The sequence below is a fragment of the Neoarius graeffei genome, chromosome 21, assembly GCF_027579695.1.
Source record: "Neoarius graeffei isolate fNeoGra1 chromosome 21, fNeoGra1.pri, whole genome shotgun sequence".
In the NCBI taxonomy this organism is placed as follows: Eukaryota; Metazoa; Chordata; class Actinopteri; order Siluriformes; family Ariidae; genus Neoarius; species Neoarius graeffei.
In genome coordinates this window covers 30,696,117-30,723,621 of record NC_083589.1, presented here as the reverse complement: position 1 = coordinate 30,723,621, position 27,505 = coordinate 30,696,117, and the positions used below count along the sequence as shown (strand labels likewise).

General features: G+C 42.1%; 1 protein-coding gene across 1 annotated transcript in view; it reads right to left on the bottom strand.

Moving 5' to 3' along the window:
- tmcc3 (transmembrane and coiled-coil domain family 3) overlaps positions 1-27,505 on the bottom strand; it is a 69,455-nt gene that overhangs the window by 7,687 nt on the left and 34,263 nt on the right. Inside the window, exons 2-3 of the mRNA XM_060902959.1 lie at positions 11,604-12,529; positions 3,211-3,346 (exon numbers count right to left, since the gene is read on the bottom strand). Coding sequence (XP_060758942.1) covers positions 3,211-3,346; positions 11,604-12,529 — 1,062 coding nt within the window. The remainder of the gene's footprint in view (positions 1-3,210; positions 3,347-11,603; positions 12,530-27,505) is intronic.

Sequence of the window (27,505 nt, the reverse complement as noted above, 5' to 3'; positions counted from 1 at the left end):
GCCAGTGCACAAATTAAACATTATCCTTGCGGTAAGGACAGATGTCTGTACCAGGTTATAGCAGTGCATGCTAATTTCCGCCTGCAGTCCCTTTGTTTATACTCTTGAATAGCTCTTCTTCATGACGACAACCGGAAGTGTGCCAACACGATGGGGCGTGTAGCGCCACCTGTGGCTCGGGTGCACAATGCACCTCACTCAATAGCTCGATTTCACAGTGTGCATGTAGGATTGGATTTCTCTGGCACCCCTGCTGGGATCCTTTGCTCGATTACCGACAGCAGCTCGATTTGGATGCGCATGTAAACGCACTGACTGAATTCCTGACTTCATACAAGTTATAACCTTAGTATGAAGAGTCGTCCTGAGATATGGGACATCAAATAAATATTTAACATTCCAGCTCTCTGAAGTAATAAAATTTAGATTCACAGCTCAACAAGTCCTTCACTTTGGGGTTCCTTCTAAATTACATGATTGAAAGTCTGAGACAATTAGAAAGTAGACTTTTAAACATTCAGATTATTATTTTGTAAGATCAGGGTGCGCCAGAAAAGCTGAACTAGCTGGCGGCTAATGCTAATGTGATTAAGCGCGAATGCTAAAGGGGGTCTCGAGGCATGCCCCCCCGCCCCAGAAAATTTTGAAATTTACATGCCTTCTGGTGTATTCTCGGCTAATCAATTACTCACCATTTTCCCTGTAAAATCCTTGCAAAATAGAGTAGTGCTTGAAAGTTTGTAAACCCTTTATAATTTTCTACATTTCTGCAGAAATACAACCCAAAACATGATCAGATTTTCACACAAGTCCTAAAAGTAGATAAAGAGAACCCAGTTAAACAAATGAGATGAAAATATTATACTTGGTCATTTATTTATTGAGGAAAATGATCCAATATTACATATCTGTGAGTGGCAAAAGTATGTGAACCTCTAGGATTAGCAGTTAATTTGAAGGTGAAATTAGAGTCAGCTGTTTTCAATCAATGGGATGACAATCAGGTGTGAGTGGGCACCCTGTTTTATTTAAAGAACAGGGATCTATCAAAGTCTGAGCTTCACAACACATGTTTGTGGAAGTGTATCATGGCACGAAGAAAGGAGATTTCTGAGGACCTCAGAAAAAGCGTTGTTGATGCTCATCAGGCTGGAAAAGGTTACAAAACCATCTCTAAAGAGTTTGGACTCCACCAATCCACAGTCAGACAGACTGTGTACAAATGGAGGAAATTCAAGACCATTGTTACCCTCCCCAGGAGTGCTCGACCAACAAAGATCACTCCAAGAGCAAGGCGTGTAATAGTTGGCGAGGTCACAAAGGACCCCAGGGTAACTTCTAAGCAACTGAAGGCCTCTTTCACATTGGCTAATGTTCATGAGTCCACCATCAGGAGAACACTGAACAACAATGGTGTGCATGGCAGGGTTGCAAGGAGAAAGCCACTGCTCTCCAAAAAGAACATTGCTGCTCGTCTGCAGTTTGCTAAAGATCACGTGGACAAGACAGAAGGCTATTGGAAAAATGTTTTGTGGACGGATGAGACCAAAATAGAACTTTTTGGTTGAAATGAGAAGCGTTAGGCGGCACGGTGGTGTAGTGGTTAGCGCTGTCGCCTCACAGCAAGGTCCAGGTTCGAGGCCTGTGGCCGGCAAGGGCCTTTCTGTGCAGAGTTTGCATGTTCTCCCCGTGTCCGCGTGGGTTTCCTCCGGGTGCTCCGGTTTCCCCCACAGTCCAAAGACATGCAGGTTAGGTTAACTGGTGACTCAAAATTGACCGTAGGTGTGAATGTGAGTGTGAATGGTTGTCTGTGTCTATGTGTCAGCCCTGTGATGACCTGGCGACTTGTCCAGGGTGTACCCCGCCTTTCGCCCGTAGTCAGCTAGGATAGGCTCCAGCTTGCCTGCGACCCTGTAGAACAGGATAAAGCGGCTACAGATAATGAGATGAGAAGCGTTGTGTTTGGAGAAAGGAAAACACTGCATTCCAGCATAAGAACCTTATCCCATCTGTGAAACATGGTGGTGGTAGTATCATGGTTTGGGCCTGTTTTGCTGCATCTGGGCCAGGACGGCTTGCCATCATTGATGGAACAATGAATTCTGAATTATACCAGCGAATTCTAAAGGAAAATGTCAGGACATCTGTCCATGAACTGAATCTCAAGAGAAGGTGGGTCATGCAGCAAGACAACGACCCTAAGCACACAAGTCGTTCTACCAAAGAACGGTTAAAGAAGAATAAAGTTAATGTTTTGGAATGGCCAAGTCAAAGTCCTGACCTTAATCCAATCGAAATGTTGTGGAAGGACCTGAAGCGAGCAGTTCATGTGAGGAAACCCACCAACATCCCAGAGTTGAAGCTGTTCTGTACGGAGGAATGGGCTAAAATTCCTCCAAGCCGGTGTGCAGGACTGATCAACAGTTACCGCAAACGTTTAGTTGCAGTTATTGCTGAACAAGGGGGTCACACCAGATACTGAAAGCAAAGCTTCACATACTTTTGCCACTCACAGATATGTAATACTGGATCATTTTCCTCAATAAATAAATAAATGGCCAGGTATAATATTTTTGTCTCATTTGTTTAACCGGGTTCTCTTTGTCTACTTTTAGGACTTGTGTGAAAATCTGATGTTTTAGGTCATATTTATGCAGAAATATAGAAAATGCACTGGTTGGTTGGAACATAGAACGATATTTAAAAAAAAAAAAGTTTAGCTGCGAGGTTGGAGTTAGAATTCTTCCTTTTTTTTCCCCCCCAAATATTACCCTAAAATATCACCACAGAAGGATTACGAACCCATCCCCTGTAGTGAAATTCATGTAATTCATTTTTGACCAAAATGCCAGACCGAACCTTATAATACTGCAGTAAAAAAAAAGTGATTAGTCAGCAGTGTGGCAGACAGCGAGTACTCTGAATAAGCTTCTAGTAACACCCACTTGTATCACAAGTACAGTTCAGAGCCTGGGTAAGCAGTGCAGCGGGACTTGCTTCTGGTTGCGTCTGATTTAAAAAGCCACGTTAAATATTACCAATGTAGTGACTCGACAAAGCAAACTCTTGTTTTTTCTGCTGCACATAACGGATACGGTTTCTTCATTACGGTTGCAACTCGAGCAGTTTTCCATTCAGGAGTGTTCCGATACTTTTGGCCATGTTCAGTTTTGAGACAGAGCGCTGGGTGTTTGCGTGTGGTGTGTGTACCTGCATGTCGCGGGCTCGCTCGTAGGCCTGGTAGGCGACTTTCTCCTCGATGCTGGCCAGCTCCTGCTTCAGGTTGGTGGTCTCATTCTGATGCAGCTCGGTCAGGTCGTTCAGCTGATCCTCCAGCCGCTCACACCTACGAAAGGACACCAGCATCCACAGGCTGTGTGTGAGTACGCAAAAAATGAAAACATATGAACGTTGTGTGTGAATACATGAATGCGGTATGCATTAGGGAGACTGAAAATAAGGGAACAGCTAAGTGCAATACTACATATTCTGAGTTTCCTCCATTCCCAGGTCTATTTAATAGTTATCCCATGAAATCGAGTCGTACATGAGCTGATAGCTGCCGAGACGCGTAGCACTGAGTCGACTATAAGCCGTGTACGACGAGATCGAGCGGAATAACTTTTATTCTATCCACATTCACTGGATTTTAAGAAACAGAGCATTTTTATTTTTAGCAAATTTGATGAATAAAAACTTTCTACAAACCATCCGACAAAAAAATTTCCGCTTAGAATTAGGGCTGGGACGATTATCCGACACTGTCGATTATAAAAATTATTCGACGTGGAATTTTAGTGTCGACACGTTGTGTAAAACCACACAGGGTAAAATGTTCATAGAACAAAACCGGAACTTTCAAATAGGACCATTTATATCAATCATCTTTGGTTTAACCGGATACAAACGCAGAGCAAGGGCTGGGACAACGCACTGACGTAATTGATTACGTGAATAATTTGCGTCTGTGTAATCTCCAGCACCCTCCACAATTATTGGCACCCCTCGTTAAAATGCGTTCTTAGGCTTCTAATGAATTCATTTAAAAAAATAATAATATAGGACAACAATGCAAAAAAAAAAAAAAAGAGAAAAATCCAACCTTTAATTCAAGTGCATTTATTCAGTGGGAAAAAAAAATCCCACATTGAGAAATAATTATTTTACATGAAATCATGTGTGCCACAATTATTGGCACCCCTGATGTTAATACTTTGTACAACTCCCTTTTGCCAACAAGACAGCACTTAATCTTCTCCTATAACATTTCACAAGATGGGAGAATACGGAGAGAGGGATCTTCGACCATTCCTCTTTGCACAATCTGTCTAAATCATCCAGAGTCCTGGGTCCTCTCCTATGCACTCTCCTCTTCAGCTCACCCCACAGGCTTTCAATTGGGTTGAGGTCTGGGGACTGAGATGGCCATGGGAGGAGCTTGATTTTGTGTCGGGTGAACCACTTTTGTGTAGATTTGGCCACATGTTTAGGGTCATTATCTTGCTGAAAGACCCAGTGATGACCCGTCTTCAGCTTTCGGGCAGAGGCCACCAGATTTTGATTTAAAATGTCCTGGTATTTCAAAGAGTTCATGATGCCATGCACCCTAACAAGGTTCCCGGGGCCTTTGGAAGAGAAACAGGCCCACAGCATCACCGAGCCTCCCCCATACTTCACAGTGGGCATGAGGTGCTTTTCCGCATACTCATCTTTTGTGATGTATTAGAGTATTTGTTGCCAAAAAGCTCTATCTTGGTCTCATCTGACTAAAGCACACGGTCCCAGTTGAAGTCCCAGTAGCGCTTAGCGAACCCCAGACGTTTACATTTATGCTTGTGAGTGAGAAAAGGCTTTTTCCATGCATGCCTCCCAAACAGCTTGTTGGCATGTAGATGGCGCCTGATGGTTGTTATGGAGACTTTGTGACCCCAAGATGCTACTCTTTGATGCAATTCTCTAACAGTGAGCTTTGGAGAACTTTTTACTTCTCTTACCATCCTCCTCACTGTGCGTGGTGGCAAGATAAACTTGCATCCTCGTCCAGGCTTGTTTGCCACTGTTCCAGTTGTTTTAAACTTCTTGATGATTCCTCTGACTGTAGATATGGGCAGGTGTAGGCGAGCGGCTATTTTCTTGTAGCCATTTCCTGACTTGTGAAGGTCGACACACATCTGCCTTACTTCAAATGGTGTGTTCTGTTGCCTTTCCCATGTTGAAGAGTGGATAAGAGAAATAGGCCTCTGTGTCATATCATATTTATACCCCAGGGAAACAGGATGTGATGAATTACTAATTAAACGTTCCTAGATACTCTGATCAACTTTATAAACTACAGTAGAAATGACAGAAATGATTCAATTACATTTATTTTCTAGGAATTGTTATGGGTGCCAATAATTGCGGAACAGGTGATTTTATGAAAAATAATTATTTCTTAGTCAGGGATTTTTTTTAAATTCACTTGAGTTAAGGGTTACATTTTTCTGCAATTTTCAGTGTGAGATTATGCTTCTGCAATAAAAATTGAATTTATTTTAAGGCTTTGAACACATCTTAACCAGGGGTGCCAATAATCGTGGAAGGCGCTGTACTTGAGCAGCATGGCTGTGTCTACCAGCAGTACAACGGAGCGTGTGGAGCAGCACGTGGCAAAAAAGGCTCGCACACGCTCATCCAAAATTTGGGAAGACTTTAACCTTGACCCCAACAGTGTGGTCGTCCGCAGACTCTGCAAAGTGCATCTGGCACATCACTCTCGCACGACAGTCACGCACGAGCACGTGAAGAGGAAACACCCTGGTGCAGTGAGTCAAGATGGCTTTGCCTCTTCTCCACCCAAGCCTGGAAACGTCACCACAGTCAATCTATTGATGTGTAATTTTTTATATATCATGCTAAATTCTGTACCGCTACTGTAGCTGACGCTAATAACGTGGGTTTAGCCGTTTTATGTTTTCTTTCTGTTTACTTATTCTGTGAGTCAAACTACCGTTTACAACTATTTTCACAGAATGTAGCTTCCTTGCTCACTGATGTAAGCCTAACTATGAGCTACCTTTGCCAGTGATGATAAAAACGTTTCTCTAGTTTTTAAATAATTCCATCTTTTAGCAGCTCTCGGCCTACTGAAGCAATTTATTAAGTAAAAAACATTGCAGTGATTATTAACTTAATCCTAGAGATAGAAATCCTATTGAATTTGAGGACCAATATCTCTGAATAGGTGCATGACGCATCAATAGTTTAGAAATTATAATATCAGGTTTCAAATTTGCTATCATCATTATTCATGTTAATCTTTTTAGCAGCAGACAAAGCAGTGTGGGGGATTTTTTTTTTTTTTTCAGAAAAGGACCTCAAGCCCCTGCGATCCCCAGACGGCTGCAGACCTTACTGACCGCATTTTACAGAGGACTGTAAAGGACATGAGACTCGTCTCCACTGTGGAAGGTGAAGGCTTCCGTGACATGATAAACATTTCACCCAGGGTATGCACTTCCCTCCAGGCATCACTTCATAGATTTGAGAGAGAAGTAGTATTTGGCCATCACCGCGAAAGTGAAAGCTGCCCTCAAAAATGTCGCATCCAAAATCTCACCAAAAGGTCTTGCTTTGAGTTTGGAAAGTGTTTTGTTAAAGAATAATGCTCAGTGTGATGTTTAAGAAATGTTTTAATAAATATTGAAATGCTAAAATTTCAGAGGTTTTTGTGTGTGTGTGTGTGTGTGTGTGTGTGTGTGTGTGTGTGTGCGCGCGCGCACCACGTGCGTTGGACGGGCCAAATTGTTATATTAAAATAACTAACTGGAAAATAATTGCAATAAAATTATTATTACCGTAGGTTAATCAAAATATTAGTCGTTAGATTAGTCGAATAATCGAAAAAATAATCGCTAGATTGTTTAAAGAATAATCGTTTGGGACAGCCCGACTTAGAATGCAAACAAACAGGCAAAATGACAGTAGCAATTTGTGAAAAAAGTGATAATTCTTGGGGGGGGGAAGAAAAAAAAAAATAAAAAGGCATTCTTACCACCAAATACTTTTATTCCATATTTTGTTGCTTTTTTATTTTGGGGGTTTTTCTACTTCTTTAGGGTTTTTTGGCAGTTGGCAAACTAACTTCAAGGTGCATTACTGCCACCGACGGGGCTGGAGTGTGGAACGAGATATTTAGGGGGAAAAAAAAATAAATATATCAAATCATCTCTAGCCGCTTTATCCTGTTCTACAGGGTCGCTGGAGCCTATCCCAGCTGACTACGGGCGAAAGGCAGGGTACACCCTGGACAAGTCGCCAGGTCATCACAGGGCTGACACATAGACACACAACCATTCACACTCACATTCACACCTACGGTCAATTTAGAGTCACCAGTTAACCTAACCTGCATGTCTTTGGACTGTGGGGGAAACCGGAGCACCCGGAGGAAACCCACGCGGACACGGGGAGAACATGCAAACTCCACACAGAAAGGCCCTCGCCGGCCACGGGGCTCGAACCTGGACCTTCTTGCTGTGAGGCGACAGCGCTAACCACTACACCACTGTGCTGCCAGGGAAAAAATATATACGTTATTTCCCAGCTGGGAGGTCCGTATGGTGAAATACCGTGACTGAGGTCTTGAAAGTGCTGAGCGAGGCCCTCTGGGCCGAGGTCAGTATTCGAGGCCGAGGTCACGGTATTTCACCATACGGACCGATCTTAAGCTGGTAAATAATATTTTTTTTTTTTTCTTTACCAAATTCTAACAGAAAACGAGAGCGCCCGAAAGGGAAAACCGAGCCGAGTCGCCATTTTGAATCCTCATTCACGGCTGTAATGCAAATGGCTTCCTCCTTGGTATACAAGTGCACTTCCATGGCAGGAAAAATAAAACTACATTTTGCCGCCTATGTAGTCCCCTATTTATACAAATAGGAGTCATTCAGGATTCAGCCATGTTTTTGCTCGGCATTAGCAAATTACAGGTTTTTAGCTTTCTCCTGAAATGTTTTATTTTATTTCTTCTTCCTCAGGGTAGTAAAACTCGCTTTCGCTGTGAACACTGTCGTTATCGCCATCCATGCTGTAAAATTAATGCTATTCTACTGAGAAATGTGAAAATAAATATTGACAAAAATTACCACTACGTTGTTTGTTGTTGTGAACGAGCGAATCATCAGAGGTCCATAACCGGGTTCCGTACCATAGGATACGGACCCGCTCGCCAGCCAATCAGAGCGCAGGATTTGGACCGCGAAAAAAAAAAATTTACCAGCTTAAAGGAACAGTCCACCGTACTTCCATAATGAAATATGCTCTTATCTGAATTGAGACGAGCTGCTCCGTACCTCTCCGAGCTTTGCGCGACCTCCCAGTCAGTCAGACGCGCTGTCACTCCTGTTAGCAATGTAGCTAGGCTCAGCATGGCCAACGGTATTTTTTGGGGCTGTAGTTAGATGCGACCAAACTCTTGCGCGTTTTTCCTGTTTACATAGGTTTATATGACCAGTGATATGAAACAAGTTCAGTTACACAAATTGAAACGTGGCGATTTTCTATGCTATGGAAAGTCCGCACTATAATGACAGGCGTACTAACACCTTCTGCGCGCTTTGGCAGCGCATTGATACGGAGCTCAGATATCAATGCGCTGCCGAAGCGCGCAGAAGGTGTTAGTACGCCTGTCATTATAGTGCGGACTTTCCATAGCATAGAAAATCGCCACGTTTCAATTTGTGTAACTGAACTTTGTTTCATATCACTGGTCATATAAACCTATGTAAACAGGAAAAACGTGCAAGAGTTTGGTCGCATCTAACTACAGCCCCAAAAAATACCGTTGGCCATGCTGAGCCTAGCTACATTGCTAACAGGAGTGACAGCGCGTCTGACTGACTGGGAGGTCACGCAAAGCTCGGATAGGTACGGAGCAGCTCGTCTCAATTCAGATAAGAGCATATTTCATTATGGAAGTACGCTGGACTGTTCCTTTAAGGTCGGTCCGTATGGTGAAATACCGTGACCTCGGCCTTGAATACTGACCTCGGCCCAGAGGGCCTCGCTCAGTATTTTCAAGACCTCAGTCATGATATTTCACCATGCGGACCTCCCAGCTGGGAAATAATATATACGTACGTACGTACATTATATATATATATTTTCATATTCTTTTAGTTATTTAGTAAATACTTGATAGAGTTTTTATTTTCATCCTCAGTTGGTTCAACGACACGCTCCGGCATTTTGTTTTTCTCTACTCACGGTATATGAGCTGATATCCTCATAGTAGAGTCACCAATCAGAGCACGCGGCTGCTCATATCCAGTGAATGTGGATAAAATAAAAATGAATATTGTTGAATTCCAGGCCTGTGCACTACATAGGTGTCTAAGATAACAGCATTGTAGAACAACTGTAGTATAATATATGCCCAATAAAGCATCATTTGAGATTTATCCAAGAAAAGACATAATAAAAATCACTAACTACTCACACATCTAATACTTTCAAAATTGTTTTTGTTTATGTGTCGGTCTCAGAAACTGCTCTCTCATTTGGGACATTATGGTCAAAAAATAAATTTTCTAATTTTACTTTTTTTTTTTGCATTTACCCAACACTCAATGTTTCTTTTGGCATGTTTAATAAGAATAAAGATAGTATCTTGCTTTATCTGGCCTCCACTGTGGATATTTTTGATGAAAATCCAAATGCTTTTGTAAAATTGATTTCCATATAAAATAACTCCATCATGAAGAATTAAAGCCCCTCCTTCACAGAGGAGTGAAAATATTGAATAAATTTCCTCTTTTTGATTGCTTGGGTTAAAAATGCCGAGTTATGATGACTGAATTGATTATTCACTTAAATATGAATAATATGATACATTTTGGGTGTTTGATATGGCGAAATAGGACACACCGGAAAAATCAAGAACACACCGGAAAGATGAGAATAACGGCGCTGGTAAAAGAACAGCGACTGTACCGGCTGAAGGTCGCGCGGGTCTCTGCTGCGGCGCGCGAGCAACGGGACATCACTACCGCACCGGACGGAGCGCGAGGCGGGGGCGGGGCAAAATGACTGGCCGTAGATTCTATCCAAAGTTCGATCTAAATTGACCATGGTCGCAAAATATTGGCCAAAAATACGCAAACACTACGAAATATGAAAGTAAGATGAAAAAGAAATATTCTATTGCCTTATACTGCAAGACTAAAACAAAACCGTCAAAACTCACTTTCAGTGATAACGTCCGAACAGATCACTCGTGTAACAAAGACCGCAAATGGAAGCACGATAACACGCTACGGTAAAAAAAAAAAAGACTACAACTCATTTTATAGCTCAGAAATTCATACAGGACCAGCTACCATCGTAACATATTCTGTAAGAAACATATTCTATACCGAACTTTCAGCTTTCGTTTATTTAAAAAAAATAAATAAATAAAAAAAATCGCAGATTTATAACTAAATGTTTATATGGCGTCGTGATTTTAAGTTACTACTTTTGGTGAGGTCGTGACCTTGACCCTGAGGCTTTCCGTTTAGATCAAAACACACGATCGTATTGGTTTTGGGTCTGCGGAAAATGGAGTTACAACGGTGATCGAATATTTTGCATGATGTTTTATTACGGTTATGATTATTCTGTGAGCGCACCAATCCTTAGGCGTATAAAGTTACAACTTAAAATACAATTAATTAGTGATAACTGTAGACTTTTCAGTGGACTACAACCTTTTTAAGGGAATGCGATGTAGTCGACCGTTTATCATGTCCCAGATCGAGCCGCTATTTGTCCACAAATTTGCAGAATTTTTGCCAAATTCTGAATAGAGTATTCACAACAAAGATTTAGTTTTATCTGTATTATTTCTTTCATCATTTTATTTCAAATTAAAACCAACATCACCATTCAAAACCGGATAGTTTATTGACTGAGTATATTTAAAGACAGACCCTTGTGTTTAATTAAACGGGTGATATACAGTACTGCTCAAAAGTCTTCTGCACCCCTTTTTTTAAGACAAACTTTGTTATGGATTTCTATTTGATGACTTCTACATTATCGAGTCGGTACCTGAGCAGCATATTACACAAGAGAGCACTTTTCAGATTAAAAAAGAAAACGTAATGAAGGTTACAGGGTTTTGGTGCAAAATGAAGAAGCGAGTGTGACAGTCAAAGTGTCCAGAAGAACTGTGAAGGTTCTGGAAGATGCTCAGTAAAACCTACAGCTCATTTCCGCATAAAACTGCACTCACTGGACCTCAGACTACTATACATTTTTTTTTTTTAAAAGCAAAGCGAATTTCATCTCACACCAAATACTGACTTTGTTTCATTTATTTTGGCTTACTGCTCACTGTTTATAGCACGTTTTAAATGTTGAAAACATTTCATTTCATTCTTTTCTAAGCCATTTTTGATCTGCGGCGTTTCTTTACGTGCCGAAGACTTTTGTACATCAAGTATCACACAAAGGGACGTCGACCCTAATTGTTCAGGAAAATATATGTTTCAAAAGACCTACATTAAGCAAGTAAAAGTAGAACATGAGATTTTAAGCATTTCAAAGTTACTGTTTTTCACCATCGTTAATAGTTTGCGTACCTGTAGCGCTCTTCCTGTAGCATCTGTGAGACGAAGCCGTAATTACGTTTGGTCTGGCTCCTCAGGCTTTCGATGTCCTCGGTGAGGTGACCTTGTGCCTCTCGGAGCTCCCTCACCTCCTCTAGAGCATCGTTCATTCTGCTCACACTCTCCACCTGCCCCCCCTCAGCCTGCCCGCTGCTCTCTGCTGATGCTGATGTGCCTGTTGAGCACTCGTCGTCGCTCGGATACTTCGGCTTGCTCGTTAGCGTGGCACTGCCACTCAGTGCTCGCCCTGCCCCCTCGGCTGTCAGCCCGCTTCCCGTCTCCATCGTGCTCTTCAGGTGTGCGATGTTGTCGGCGCTGCCGAATTTGTTGCGGATGAGACTGGCAAAGCCTCGTGACTTGTTGAAGAAGAACGGTGGCGAGAGTGAGACGCCTGGGCCCGCCATCTTCACCTTGTCCAATTGTTGGTTTCGGCCACTTGCTCTGGCCCCTGCCTCCTTGGCGCAGTCCTTCAGGCTGTCCCTGGATGCTTCTTTACCATCTTTGCCAGGCATCTGTGTCTGTTTGGTGCCGTTGGCCGACGCGGCCGTATCACACTCCTTGATCTTCCGGTGGTACTGCTCGAGCTTGCGTTGGAGCTGTGCTATGGTCTGCGCAGACTTCTGGTTCTTCTTCTCAAACACGTGCTTGATGCGACTGCTTTGCTGCTTGTCGGCAGTATCGATGAGCTTCAGGTACTCTGCCACGTTTTCGTCCCTCAAAGTCTGCTCAATACGCAGCTGCTCCGTCACCTTCAGCATCTTCTGCTGCAGGCTGTCCAGACCCAGCCGAGCACGCGTTCCATCCCGGACAGTTGTGTCGCTCTCAAGCTCCAGACACAACTCTGAACTGCCACACTGCATTATGCCTGGGAGACTGATCCCCTCAGCCGCTCGCTCCGACTGCAGACAGACATGGAGAGAAAACACAGAATTTACTCCCAACCTCAGATGCTCCGCCCACAGGACACACAACCTCTGATACCTTTTGTCCACTATTCTGCCTACAACCTTCAAAGAACTGGAAGGCTGCAATCTGATTGGCTTCCAGCACTTCTGTACGCTGGTTTTGAACACAACCCTCTGACCTTTAGTGCAAGTTGGAACCCGGCATCATCACTAGGGTGCATCAGTTGCCCCCTAAAAATGAAAAGTTCCACCGATCATGATGCATTTTTGTTTTTATATCCCTTTTGGTAAGAAAACACACTGGGTGAAACATTTTGACAAAATTCAAAAGTTTAATGGTGGCACCAGAAGCTCAAAGTTATGGAAAAAGCTGCTATTTTATGACAAAATTTCAAATCACTTTTCATGAAACATTATGGCACCTTATAGAGTATACCAAATATCTTAGATACACATTTTTAGTACATATTCTAAATATATTATCAAGCACAGTTTGAGTTTTAGCTGTTCATTGAATCATTGTTCAACTACTTTTAAACAATACAAATGTATTATGAATCACATTAATGCTTCTCGATCCCTTGCAAAGGTTCTTAACATGATCTCTGGGTCACAAGAAATCAATAAATGGAGTCCAACATTGTGATTTAAACCTTACGCGAAAACATAAAATAAGCGTTTTTTGGCAAAAAATGAACCTCATGGTGCCACCATTAGACTTTTGAATGAAAAGGAACACCCAAACAAAAATGCAGCAGATTTTATGAAAAAGTGAGAGGAACTGATGCACCCTAATCATCACTGGACTGTAAAACCTTAACAAAATCCAATCGTTAAAATGTATTACAGAGCTGTGTGAAGCATTAAGTAGTGAGTGAGTATATGAAAGTCCTACATGTTTATGACTGGGCTACAGGAAAAGGTCTCTGGTTAGTCATCTGCCATGTCAGTCATATTACCCAATTTGTCAACGTAGGCGGTTCTTGCCATACTCACTGGCAAAATAACTGGTGAGATTGGCGAAAGACTCTAACGAAGGTCTGGCTTCCAAGATTAGAAAATAACCAGAAAGCAGCAAGAATGCTCAAGTCAGGTCTTTTGGCATGGTTGTTTCAAAGTGACACTCTGGCATTCAAGGAATGAGCTCACAACCTTCTGTTTATTTGAGCAGACCTTTACTCAATACCTTCGCACTGCAGATGTGCGGTCTCTATGGTGATGGACTCCATGGTGTTCCACTAGGGCTGTGCGATATATCGAATATACTTGATATATCGCCGAAAATTCTGTGTGCGATACATAAAATTATTATATCGTAACTATCGAGTATTTTATGGTCATCTTCCGACTTGTGTTTGTTGCGTTTGTTTAAAACCTTTCCCGGTGGTTTTCTCCCTGTCCCTCAGGCAGTAACGCGAGAGGCTGCCTAAGGGTAAAGAAAACAAAAAAATCACGCACTTGCCAACCAATCCCAGGCGACATCTCAGTGCTGAAAGGAACTTCCGGGAAGATTTTCTAGTTTCGGTTGTGTTGCCAGATTGGGCAGTTTTAAGTGCGTTTTGAACATATTTTGGGCTGGAAAACGTCAGCAGTATCTGGCAACACTGCCGGCGGGAAGATTTTCTAGTTGCGGTTTACAGCGCTGACTCAGTTCGTGCAATCGCTGGTGTTGCATAGGCTACCGTGTAAGCTCTGTCAATTTCAGCGACAAATTAAAAATGGAAGCGGACGAATTGGTTCCTAAAAGAACGAGTAAGGGGTCAGTCATCTGGCATTTTTTGGATATCGCGAGGAGGACGTGGAACAGCAAATGCCAGTTTGTAAAGTGTGCAAAAAAAACCTGTCATCACAAAAGGCAGCAGCACTACAAATATGTTCCATCACCTGAAACTCACCCGGTACAGTATGAAGAGTCTCTTCAACTCCGAACTACTTGCCCACAAGCTAAACAAATGACCCTAGCGGCCTCGTTCTCCAAAGCCCCCCCATATGAGAAAACGAGTCAGAGATGGAGAGCTATAACGGATGCAATCACTCACTTCATTGCCGAAGACATGATCCCAATTAGTATAGTGGAAAAACCAGGCTTCCAAAAATTACTAAACACACTCGATCCCAAACATGAGTTGCCTGGTCGCAGACATTTTACAGAGAAGGCAATACCGGAATTCTACACATCTGAGAGGCGGAGCCAGAAAACACTCAGTTCAAAAGTGTGCAAAGAGAAAAATGATGTTTTGCAGATCTCTCTCTTCTCTCCCTCAATCTCTCTCTCTCTCTGTTGTGAATGTTCCAGTGGTTCTCAGTAGTCAGGTTAATAGCTTGGAGATCTATTTTTTTAAATAATTTAATGAAAGAGCACTTTTCTTATTTAGGCTAAATGTCTCTCTCAGTGTTGAGCTGCACTTTATTGGTTTGAGCTCTGAGCAGCTCTGTATTGTTTTGCCCCTTTGTTGCAATTTTTAAGATTGTTTTTGCAGTTTGTGCCACATCTTTGTTGAATAAAAACAGTCTTATTTCAATTCAACTGTGATTAATCACTAACATGACAATTTAAAACGTATTGTTGAAAACCACCTGTAAAAGTTAACCAAGAATGTTATTTAATCTGCAGGGATTGGAGTGAAAACAGTAAAGAGTAAAAGTTAGATTTCATGGGGTCCTTTAGAGGAGATTTAAATATATCGAGATATATATCGTATATCGTGAAATGGAGAAAATGTATCGGGATATTCATTTTTTCCCATATCGCACAGCCCTATGTTCCACCTTGATGACGCCCTCAAAAAGACCCTCAGCAACCCATTCAAAAGCGCAGGCTAGATATTACCAGTGCTACCGCAATAACAGCCTTTCGCTACAATGGCAGTTTAACATAATGCCTCGTTTTATTCGTTACCTTATTTTGCAATGATCAAAAAAGGTATCGTTCTTATTGAAGCTATTTATATTTAGCCAGAGAAATAATCCTTCGGTGTACCCAAGCTGTATTAAAAGTAGACGCTCTTTCGAGTCCATAAAACAGACCATTCTGTGGCTGGGAAGTGATTTAATTTGAGGGGATGCATGAAATCGCTCACTTTGCGCAGTCAAGCAGACAGAGGAAGTCCGTGTGTATGCGCATGCGCAGGTTTACCTTCTTTTTCGTCTTCTTTTGACTTTTACAGCAGCTGGCATCCACAGTGTTGCATTACTGCCATCTACAGGTTTACTTTGAGCGTGCACTGACAGTTACATCATTCTGTTGCTAAACGAACAGCTGATCGCACCGAGGTGCTCGCTGAGCGCCGATATTTATTAGCTTGGTCCTTTCCTTTGTATATAACATAACGTCTTTTCTTCTTGTTTTCCCTTCGGTCTTTCACGTTTCATTCGCACGCTCACGTCCTCCATTTTGTGTCCCACAATGCCTTGCGTGAACGGGGAAAGCCCACCACGTCATGCATGACGTACTAGTATCTTGTATTGCGCTATGATGAAGCAGGAAAAAAATTTAAAATCGCAGTGAATTTAAGGCCACATGGCCCTAAATACATTAATTGTTCTATTTTTAAAAACTAATAAAATTGGAAGTTTGTGATTCGAATTCGGTAGGTTTCGATCCACTAAACAAAAATAACCGGGTGTCGGGGAAAATTCTTTTTATGACCTAGACTTAATATCTGAAAGGCAGTCTAGCTTTAAATACCTTATCCAATGGCAGTGTTAAGTGGTTATGCTTAATTCATCTCATCTCATTATCTCTAGCCGCTTTATCCTGTTCTACAGGGTCGCAGGCAAGCTGGAGCCTATCCCAGCTGACTACGGGCGAAAGGCGGGGTACACCCTGGACAAGTCGCCAGGTCATCACAGGGCTGACACATAGACGCAGACAACCATTCACACTCACATTCACACCTACGGTCAATTTAGAGTCACCAGTTAACCTAACCTGCATGTCTTTGGACTGTGGGGGAAACCGGAGCACCCGGAGGAAACCCACACGGACACGGGGAGAACATGCAAACTCCGCACAGAAAGGCCCTCGCCGGCCACGGTGCTCGAACCCGGACCTTCTTGCTGTGAGGTGACAGCGCTAACCACTACACCACCGTGCCGCCTGCTTAATTTTTATATAATTTTTTTTTTTTCAATCTGGCAAATAAGCGCCCTCTTTGCAAGCAAGGTAAATGAACTCCTCAGGTCATTTCAGCACGGTATCTACATATTACTACAGTCAGACACATTTGCAATCGTGGTACTTTGGAAGTCTTCCAGAAGCCAGAAATCCCACTTGTATACGTTTGTGCACTGACGACAACCGTGTTCAACTCGGACAGGTAAAAGAACTGACCCGAGGGTCTGTGCTGAACCGGAGTGTGTTTAACACTGCTACGTAAATTAGCCGCGAGTGCCAGAGCACATCCTGACTCTTCGTAAACCAACCAAATTATGTCAAAACATCGACTCTGTGCTTGAGGATACACAGTTCTCTAAGCTATATTACAGATTTAATTTATATACACATTATAATCAAATAGATAAAAGAGAGGGTGCTTTATCCAGAGTCCAGACTGCTTCTGGTTTCAAAGATCTGGCGTGCGCGTGTGTGACTGAGTGACGTCAACTTAAGCGTGAGCTTTTAAATAAGCAAGCAATGATGTACTCAGGGAGACATTTTACTGAAGCTGATTTGATAAAGAGGCAGGCTCTGTGTTTCATTAAAAAGTCATAATACATTCACAAAAGCACTTATCGCCTACCACACACACACCATTCTCATTCTCGAACCAGGAAGTGCTCATCCATTCTCCTGGCTTTAGCAAAGCTCTGTGTACACGGCTCACTTCTCTGTCAAGATCGCATTATGAAAGGCAAATCTGCAAGAGACCTTTGTAGCTTCGCTATGAACCCAAATGTAATAGTTGCCATGGCAGCCAGCACCAAAACACCTCGATCTCGCCATAGAGAACAAGGACACAGCATTTTATTAATGAAACACCACGTGTCTGGAAACCATTTCTCAGATACGGTTGCCATGTCGGCACGGTAAAAGGCTGTTTTGTCGAGAAGTAGGTCGTTACCTTCACATATACACAGATGATGGATCCTTCATCTCACATGCAACATTCATGTCTCTTCTGGGAAAAGGGAGAGCAAGAGGCTGGAGGCAAGAAAAATAAAGTCGAGTCTGTGTTTACTAGCAGTCTGGAGAACGGAGAGAAGGAGTAGTAAAGGGGGGAAAAAAAAAAACAGGAGGTGGATGGAGCTGTACGATAATGACTAGACTGAGAATCAGAATTAATTCAACTAATTAAGGAACACATTTTCATTAACAGAAACCAGAACGTCAAGGACGTAGTCACTCATCTGGCCTGCCATCAAAACAGCCATGACGGTCGAAACATCAAACAGACCTGAAATGTGACAATGTGAGCGAGGAGCAACCTTCACGACAAATAGTTTACAACAGGAAAATCAATAAAGGACTAAATTTTGTTCCCCGAGGGCAGATCGACCCAAAACATCAATCGGAACTGAATTCGCATGATAAATGAAACAGGAGATACATTTTCTTCTGACGAGAATTGTATCAAGTTGACCTAATGACTAATTTGTTCGCAAAAAATTGACAATACAGCGACCGAGTGCTGTGCAGAAGGTCGAGTTCGTTCAAATAAAACAAACAATCAGAACTGAAATCCATTGAGAACTGAAGGACGGAGGAGACACGATTTAAAGGGGTACCAAATATAATATATACAGCTGCTGACGTGACAAAGTAACGTATTCTTAAGTATTCTATCAAATTTATATACTAGAAAACAACGAAATATCTTGGTAATTGTAATTATAATAGTCGGTACGCTAAACGGCACAAGAGTCGCCATTTTTAAAAGACCGTGACGTCAGCGCTACCCACTGCACTAGGAGAGAAGCGCGTAATCATGGCGTCGGGTGCATCGAGTGAAAGCGACAGCTCTGTCGAATCATATGGAGAGATCCCGGAAAAAAGACACGTCTGGAGGATCGTCATGCTTTCCATCGGTCCTGTTATTACACCCGAAAGCAACACACTGTGGCATTGTGTAGCCGATCACTTACAATTCATCCTACTTTCCGATTCACACGTGCTATTCCCAACCTCAATGAGCCAACACAACCGGGCACATACATGCGTCATGAGTGTTACGCAGAGAAAATGAACGTGCATTCTGATTGGATAAAATTAATATCATGGCGGGCTGTTCAAACTGCGGAAATAGTTTGCTCGAGCTACTTTCAAAACACTATAACTTTCCAACCTTAGAACAAAAAACTTTTGTAAGTCTTGAATAAGGTTCATTAATGTGTGTTTTATTGTTATATTTACTCTATATATTGCCCTCTGTTCCCCTTTAACTGAAAAACAAAAGAAAGTTGTAAACAAATTGTTTACAGCAAGAAAATCAACAAACAAACGACCAAGTTTTGTTCCTCGTGAGAAGATCTGTGCAAAACATCGATCTGAACTGAAATCGGGTGAGAACTGCGCGAGGAGATACAATTCTAATGAAAAGTCGTCCAAAAATTCATCAAGTTGAGCTCATTAGCAAAAAATTGACAATACAACGACCAAGTGTTGTGCAGAAGGTCGAGTTCTTTCAAACAAAACAATCAGAACTGAAATCCATTGAGAACTGAAGGAGGGAGGAGACACAATTTAACTGAAAATAAACAAAGTTGTAAACAAATTGTTTACAACAGGAAAAGCGACAAACAAATGACCAAGTTTTGTTCCTCAAGAGAAGATCTACCCAAAACATCGATCAGAACTGAAGTCGGATGAGAAATTGGAGAGAAGATACAATTCTCATGAGAGGCCTGGAAAATTCGTTAATTTGGCCTGATTAGTAACTTGTTAGGCGGCACGGTGGTGTAGTGGTTAGCGCTGTCGCCTCACAGCAAGAAGGTCCTGGGTTCGAGCCCCGTGACCGGCGAGGGCCTTTCTGTGTGGAGTTTGCATGTTCTCCCCGTGTCCGCGTGGGTTTCCTCCGGGTGCTCCGGTTTCCCCCACAGTCCAAAGACATGCAGGTTAGGTTAACTGGTGACTCTAAATTGACCGTAGGTGTGAATGTGAGTGTGAATGGTTGTCTGTGTCTATGTGTCAGCCCTGTGATGACCTGGCGACTTGTCCAGGGTGTACCCCGCCTTTCGCCCGTAGTCAGCTGAGATAGGCTCCAGCTTGCCTGCGACCCTGTAGAACAGGATAAAGCGGCTACAGATAATGAGAATGAGATGAGATGAGAATGAGTAACTTGTTAGCCAAAAAAATTGACAAAACAACGACCAAGTTGTTGTGCGGAGTGATGAGTTCTTTCAAACAAAATAATCGGAACAGAAATCCGTGAAGAATCGACGGAAGAGATACGATTTAACTGAATTGTGGATGACGGACGGACGGACGCCATGGCGACAGCTCGTTGGCCTTCTGACCAGATAAGCTAATTCCCTTCATCTTCAGTCTCGGTTGCTCCGAGCTGTCCAGACAGTCTGCACCAGATTGACGACATAATGAATGTAAACTCATTAGCACCAAGAACTTCTATTCAAGAACTTTCTCATCAACCATAAAGTTTTGAAGTGGAATTGAAATGTGTAAAAAAAAAAAAAAACTCCCTGTGGTGATTTCCACATGAAACGATGAGAGCACAAATCCTTCCCACATAAATGAAACGCCGGCGAGGGAAGAAGTTTTGAAATCACCATGATCTTAGTCCTGCGAAGGCTCCGTGTTGTGGAATATAAGCAGCTGTTCGTGCAGCAATTTGACTCACTCTGTGGCCTCGCACAGGAACATGAGACGAAGATTAAAAAAAAAAAAAGGTCAAAGGGTTTCCACATTACAGCTCAATATGTGCAGATACCCAGAAAATGGTTCCTACTCTATTAGCAACAAACACGGTGTAAGTATGTAGGTGCGTGAGAGACAGAAAGAGACTGTAATACAGCTGGAATAACAAGATTATCACTAAACGCCGAAAGATAAAGGCAAAGAGTGATAAGGCACCGCACCTCACACTGGCACAAAGATCGGCATGCAACCGTCCCTTAAAAACGTGTAAATATTCGGAAATCACGCAGTCACATAGTGCAAGGACAACACCAGTGTGTGGTTTGCATAATTCGACATAGACAAATATGACAAAAAGCAGGAAATTCGTAAACAGGTCTATATGCAATAATGAATAAGAGTGGATTAAAATTTTTGGTAAGGCCTAGAAAAAAAAAAAAAAAAAAAAAATTGTGTTTCTCCGGTCGTCCGCCCAACCGACCCTGCTAAAACCTCGCCGACCCTGGCCATATTTTAACTAGTTCCTTCAATAAATAACTCAATTTCTAAACAAAATACATAGAGAAAATGATCAACAACGCGACATGCAGTCTGTGTGGACTCGTTTACTTAAGACGATACACACACACAAAAAAAAAAAATCCGTTCCGGGCGCTGCCATGTTGATCGGTCACATGACCACGTGTTCTCGCGATCACATGATCACTTACGGGAGTTTGTCGAGACAAGAACGAGAACACGGCGACCACCAGTGGCACCATGATTTTTAAAATTAACTTGTCATTTTTCAATAATTTCGTCCTTTAAATCAAATTTCAATTTAATTCAAATTTATAATTTACACCACCCAACACAAGATATAGCACACAACCTTAAAACATCCACTGGATCAGAAGACATAGGTCACACACAACCATCAACAGCGGCCCCACATGGAATAGAAATAGCCGAGGATATAAATCTGGGCGATCTGCTCCATCGGTAAGTATTTTATCACTAGTGTGAAGCCACATAGTCAACATAAGGGGTGTTCACACGGCACATACTTGCATCGATGCTGCACCGATGTATTTTGTTGCGATATATCTTACACCGGTGTAAATTTTGTGGAGCGTTCACACGTCACAAACCTGCTTACTACAGAGAAGCGTGTTAGCACCGGTGCAGCCCCGCTTGCGTTCACACGGCAGTTTTTGCGACCGTGCTATACGATAGTAATAATGCGGAAATGAAATATGCGCATGCGTGAAAATGTACTTCCTTTTCCCGGTTGTCATGGCATCACCAAGCGCCGGGAAAACAGCGTGGATGAAGACACCAGTGTTGCCAGATACTGCTGACGTTTTCCAGCCCAAAATATGTTCAAATCCGCCAAAATGCACTTAAAACTGCCCAATCTGGCAACACTGGAAGACACGCAGTTCTGTTGTTGTTGATATTCGCCATTTTGGAAGCGCAAAATACCAGGATGCAAATTATGCAATGCCCGTATGTAATCAACTCTCCTCACGCGTAGCGAGTCTACCCCTGTAGCGTTCAGACGTCCCATTTTATATCGGTGCTGCCCCGCAAACTAGCATTTACTCCGGAGTAAATTTCTTAAACCACCTCCCGAGCAGGGTTAGATTTGCACCGGCTTAAGCAGCTTTCAGGGGCGACACCGCTATAACTTTGTACCGTGTGAACGCTCTACCGGGGCAGCCCCGGTGCTACACCGGAGTAAAAGTTGCCGTGTGAACACCCCTATAGAAAATTAAAAAAAAAAATCCGACCCTCCTACCCTAAATTTTTTGAAGGGTTGACAGGAAAAACACAATTTTTTTTTCTAGGCCTAACGTGACCCCCCCCAAAAAAAGGTGAGTAAAACTGGCCTAGTTTAAAGAGCATCATTTGCATATAATTTGCTTGAAGACCTTTACTTTACAATACAAGCACCAGTCAATGTTTTACGCTCCCGGATCACGTTTTTGCTCATAAAACCCATCTCATCAATATGCTCTCAATTATTCAAACCGGTGTGCAATTTCTCTCGGGTCAAACAGCCGACGTCCCTGCCCTCATCTCTGCATGCTGAAGTGGAATTGAATGAATCGCATTATTCCGTCTTTCAAACGGGAAGCGATACGAGTTCAGCTGGTGACATTTTCACCTCCCTGAGAAAAAAGGCTTTCTGTGAACCCACTACTGAATCATCTCCTGCCTCCGAGCTGTGCTGTACATAATTATGGAGGAAATTCTACATGTCTTCAGTGGGGGGAGAAAAAAAACACGTTCGCTCTGAAAGCATTTTTATCTGCTGTTACAAAACCCAAAGAGCGGAGTAGTTTCAACAATTACAGGCGTACGATAACCATGTGAGAGGCATTCGTCCCGAACTTCAGAGACGCAGCCCCAAATTCAGTCTGAAGATAAAACTGATACTCCTCTTTCTCCCAACGTCAAACACTCGAGATGTTCTCTAGTGAGACTATCCGCCAAGTCACACAGTTCACATGCAAGCCTCAAGGTGAACTGCATGTCCTTGCTGCCGTGTGTTTTTAATATTGGCGCAGCTGGCATGACTGCACATCTGTCCACATCCAACAGCCTCTGGTCAGATTCTGCAGCTGTCCTTCTTGATCCCACTGACCTACAACTTTTAGCAAATAACCTTCTGCAAGTCATATCGCTATACGCTTTTTTTTTTCTTTTAATTCAAACCAAAATTAAAAACGGACACACACACACACACACACGCTATTTCACACAGTCATTCACACACACGGGCAATTCGAAGCAGTTGATCCACCCACTGGCACGTTTTTGAGAGGAACCTGAAGAACCCATGGTGGTTCAAGAGGAACTCTCAACATGATGCTACCACCAGCATGCTTCTTTGTCAAGATTGTATTCTCAGCGTGATGCGTAATGTTGGATTTCTGCCAAATGTACAGCTTTGAACCAAAGCCAAAATGTTCAATATTTTAAGACAAACTTTTCCAACGTTTGCCAAGTCGGGAACATGTGTCGCATGGCAAACACCAAATTACACATTTCATACGATTGCACTATTTCACAGATCCCCAGCTTTTTTAAACTCCGTGAAAAGCTTCTCCCATCTGAGCTGTGGATCTCCAGCACCTTCAGGATTACCCTTGGTCTCTCAGCTTCCAAAAAAAAAAAAAAAAGGTTTATGTGCAGATGGTATTACTTAAACAATCGTTGTGCAGTGGTTCGAAGCTGGTTTGAGAAAAGCATATGATGATTCAGGAATGCAGTTTGCATTATGCTCAACTGAAGTGCATTAAATTGTGCTTACAACAGCAAGAAACCGGAATTCTTAACCTGGAAATATCGGAAGTCTTGAAAGATCTGCCATTGTATGAAAAGAACACAAAAATAAACTTTTGGGGTATCAGGAAACCCTAAATAAATCACTGTTTATTGTGTAAAAACAATGCAGTATTTGTATTCAAGGAAACTAGATTACTCCCCAAACGTTAAAGAAATGAAAAGCTTAACCTTTTAGAGAGTAAAAGTCGATATACACGCAAACATTTACTTATATGCAGAGGCTCTTAATCCAGAGTGATTTACAAAAGCATTGATGAATAATGTAATAGGCTGCAATGGTATCCGAGACAACAGCAGCATTTTAAATGTCAGACATCAGCAGATCAGACCTTCTCTTTACGCCTAGTACTATCCACTACCTCATTCAAACACGCACACGAATAAGGCTGCGTTCCTGGTGCCTTTTAAAGGATATGGGACATGGATTTTTTTCTGGGTATAATTATGTATAAAGGACATAAGAAATGCCATCTAAATCACTGCAGGGCGTCAAAAATGTGAAAATCCTCACATTATTCAACTTTTTTTTTTTACACATCAGCGTAAAACAATGATTCGTTAATTAGCTAAGCGGTCACGTGACCCGTGACGTCACAAAAACTTTCCAAGGAGCCAGCGCTTGGGAATCTAATGTAAACAGGTTACCGAAATGGACACCATCGACAGTGACATTCCCGATGTTTCACAGAGATGTGAAGTTAGACCCTATCAATTCAAACCGATAGCTGGAAATTCACATGAACATGGATCTTGTCTTTACTCTGACGGGTCAGATGATTCTGAGAGTGAGAGTTCATTCAGCCCTCATGAAACTGAAAGCGGTCGGCTCGATAACACTTCCTGGTAAGTTAAAAACAATTCTGCTCAAAGGCTAATGATCTGTTGAAAGAAGTATTATTTTTGTATCATACATTGAAAGTTCATCATAGATCTAGCTAAAGTCCGTTGCAAGCTAGTTTTTTTTTTTTGCTGATATTTTTCGAGATTGATTGAGATACAATGCTTCCAGAGTCCGAGATGAAAACATTCAAAATGGCGAAACGAGTCAGAATTATGATAATCAATAATTGATACACCCAAAATTATAATACTAATCCTTACCGCATGAAGCCCATGGTAAAACCACACTTCCAGGAGGGGCTGCCGTCTGCCTCCCAAGCCGGCCGAGAGCACTCCTGGTCCGTCCGCCCTGTCTAAAAAATAATGGTACAACTCCGAGTGAAGGTATCAGTGCGCTGTCGAAGCGCTCAGAAGGTGTTAGTACGCCTGTCATTATAGTGCGGACTTTCCATAGCATAGAAAATCGCCACGTTTCAATTTGTGTCACTGAACTTTGTTTCATGTCACTGGTCATATAAACCTATGTAAACAGGAAAAACGTGTAAGAGTTTGGTCGCATCTAACTACAGCCCCAAAAAATACCGTTGGCCATGCTGAGCCTAGCTACATTGCTAACAGGAGTGACAGCGCGTCTGACTGACTGGGAGGTCGCAATACACCATGATGTTCAATGTACGTTAAACACTCTAAAAACGAAACAATTTTGTCATCCAAGACACAAAAACTATTTTGTCGCATTCGTCATCACGATTCACACTTCTCCATATTCATCTACCCGCTTGTGCTGTACCCGAAAGTTTTTGTGACGTATGATCACGTGACAGCGGCTCTTCTTGTTGTAAAATATGCATATCGGAGCTCGAGCAGAAATGCCATATAATCATCACGAATATAACGATTTTGCTGAATTTAATAGATAATTTTGTATTTGTTGATGCAATTATTTCATATTTTTAATGGAAAGAAACTGATATAGCGTGCATTTATGTTTCATGTCCCATGTCCTTTAAGTCCTAACTTGCAGGTGGTAATGAGGTCATTTCCGACCTCTACAATTACAGCCCCGAGAAGCTACTTCTACTGTTCTAAACTTCAAATATCTTGCAAGATTTCAGACTAAAATCGCAGCAATAGAGGACAAAAGCGAGTAGTGTTAGCAAGACGCTAGTAAGCCAACATTAGTAATATGAGCGACAGCTCTAATGGTAGTGATTACCTTCTCAAAACAGCGACTGGTATGGTCAGTGTTACAGACTCAACCAAGTACTGAGTTTGTATATTAAAAGGTACGGACTGCAAAGTCATCCGAAACGTATACATTTATTTATTGCGCATGGCATTTTCCTATCTCCCGCAAGAACAATATCGTGCGGACGAGCTGTGATCATTTTGATGTACCGAGGGTCGCTTTTCTCCATTTTGCGATGTTTTCCTACCTCTTAAGGTAAACAGTATGGCCCTATGCAAACAGCCGAACACGAGGAGCTTGAACTACTTTTGCTACCTTGTAAGTTTCGGTTAAGTTTCGGTAAACTTTGCCAAGTTTCCCGCAAAATGACGAGTGGAATTGCTGAAAACAGAAATATCAGTATGTTGTGATGTTGGGTCATGGCGCAGAGGACAATTCTCAAAGAAAGAATTTTTTTTTTTTTTAAACAATTTGTCTTTGATAAACATTTGTATATTGTATTAATAGTACTGCAGAGTCCACAGATTACAGGGACCACTTGCTGTATCCTATGTAACAAGTGGAAAGTCTAGGCCAGAGTTTCTAGACTAGTGTAATGTACGTTTCTTTACAAATGTTTACCTAAGGCAAGTAGTAGACTCAGCATATATCCTATGTAAAAAGTGGGAAGAAAGTATGTTTGGTTTGTCTTGGGTAAATTTGTAGACACAAGTCTAATAATAAACCGGACAAGACAAGTTTGAATTTGAGTTGATTTTGAGTTTATTCCAATTGACAATTAGCTTACACAGCAATACTGTACTCTGACTCAGCTTTATTGTTGTTGGAATACATAGTTCCTGAAAACCAGGTTGGGACAGTCCATCCTCACTTTGGGACAGTTGGAATTTATTTTTGGGACAGTTCTGGGACAATAGGGGAAAAAAAAAAAAGTTAATTTCGAGGCCTGTTAATATTCCAAAACATTTTAAAGCTTAGGGTGAAGCACCTCAAGGCGAATCATCCGACAAGGACTTAAAATAACCGGACGTTTCCATTTTCTCAGAAGGAGATGTCCTTGAGCAATACAGCACCGTAAACTCATTACACACACAGCTGAGGTTAAACAATAAACACGAGCTTGGAAGAAAATGTGGAAAATCTGCCCTCAAGAGAAAAACACACACACAAAAAAAAGCTTGCCCTTTGTATTCTAGTAAAACGCTGGTGTGTGTAGAGTTAAACTTCAGAACTCAATTTCTCACAAGTCCGACTTAACCAGTTTGACCACAATGCCCTCAAAGACACACTGCCCTTCACCAACTCTGCTGCACAAAAACTTTCACACAAGTGCAAGGAGATTTCAGTGCAAGGGTCCTCACAAGAGATCTATAAGAGCAATTCCAGCGTTATGGACGTGACACTTGAACTCAAAATGGCAACAAATGACCCAGTGCATGTTTTATTGTCTCCCAGTATTTAAACAGGTGTTGCATATTTTAAGGCTGTACCATACTGGAGAAGTGATAGAACAAGAACAATTCCCATAGTACATCTAGGGCATGCCAGAAAACGCCAATAAAAGATGCGTTATGGATGTGACAGAAAAAGTATCACTTTTCTTGGGTGACTGTACATTTTTATCAAACTCTGTGAAATTGTAAACCTAATGTCGAAATGGAGATATCCGTTTGATAGAGGGGTCCAAGGTGAATATTAAAAAATCTTTGTTTAAAATATTTTGTATTTCATGCAGAGTTTCGGAAGGAAAAGTCAGCGTTATGGATGTGACGAAATTCCGTTATGGATGTGACGC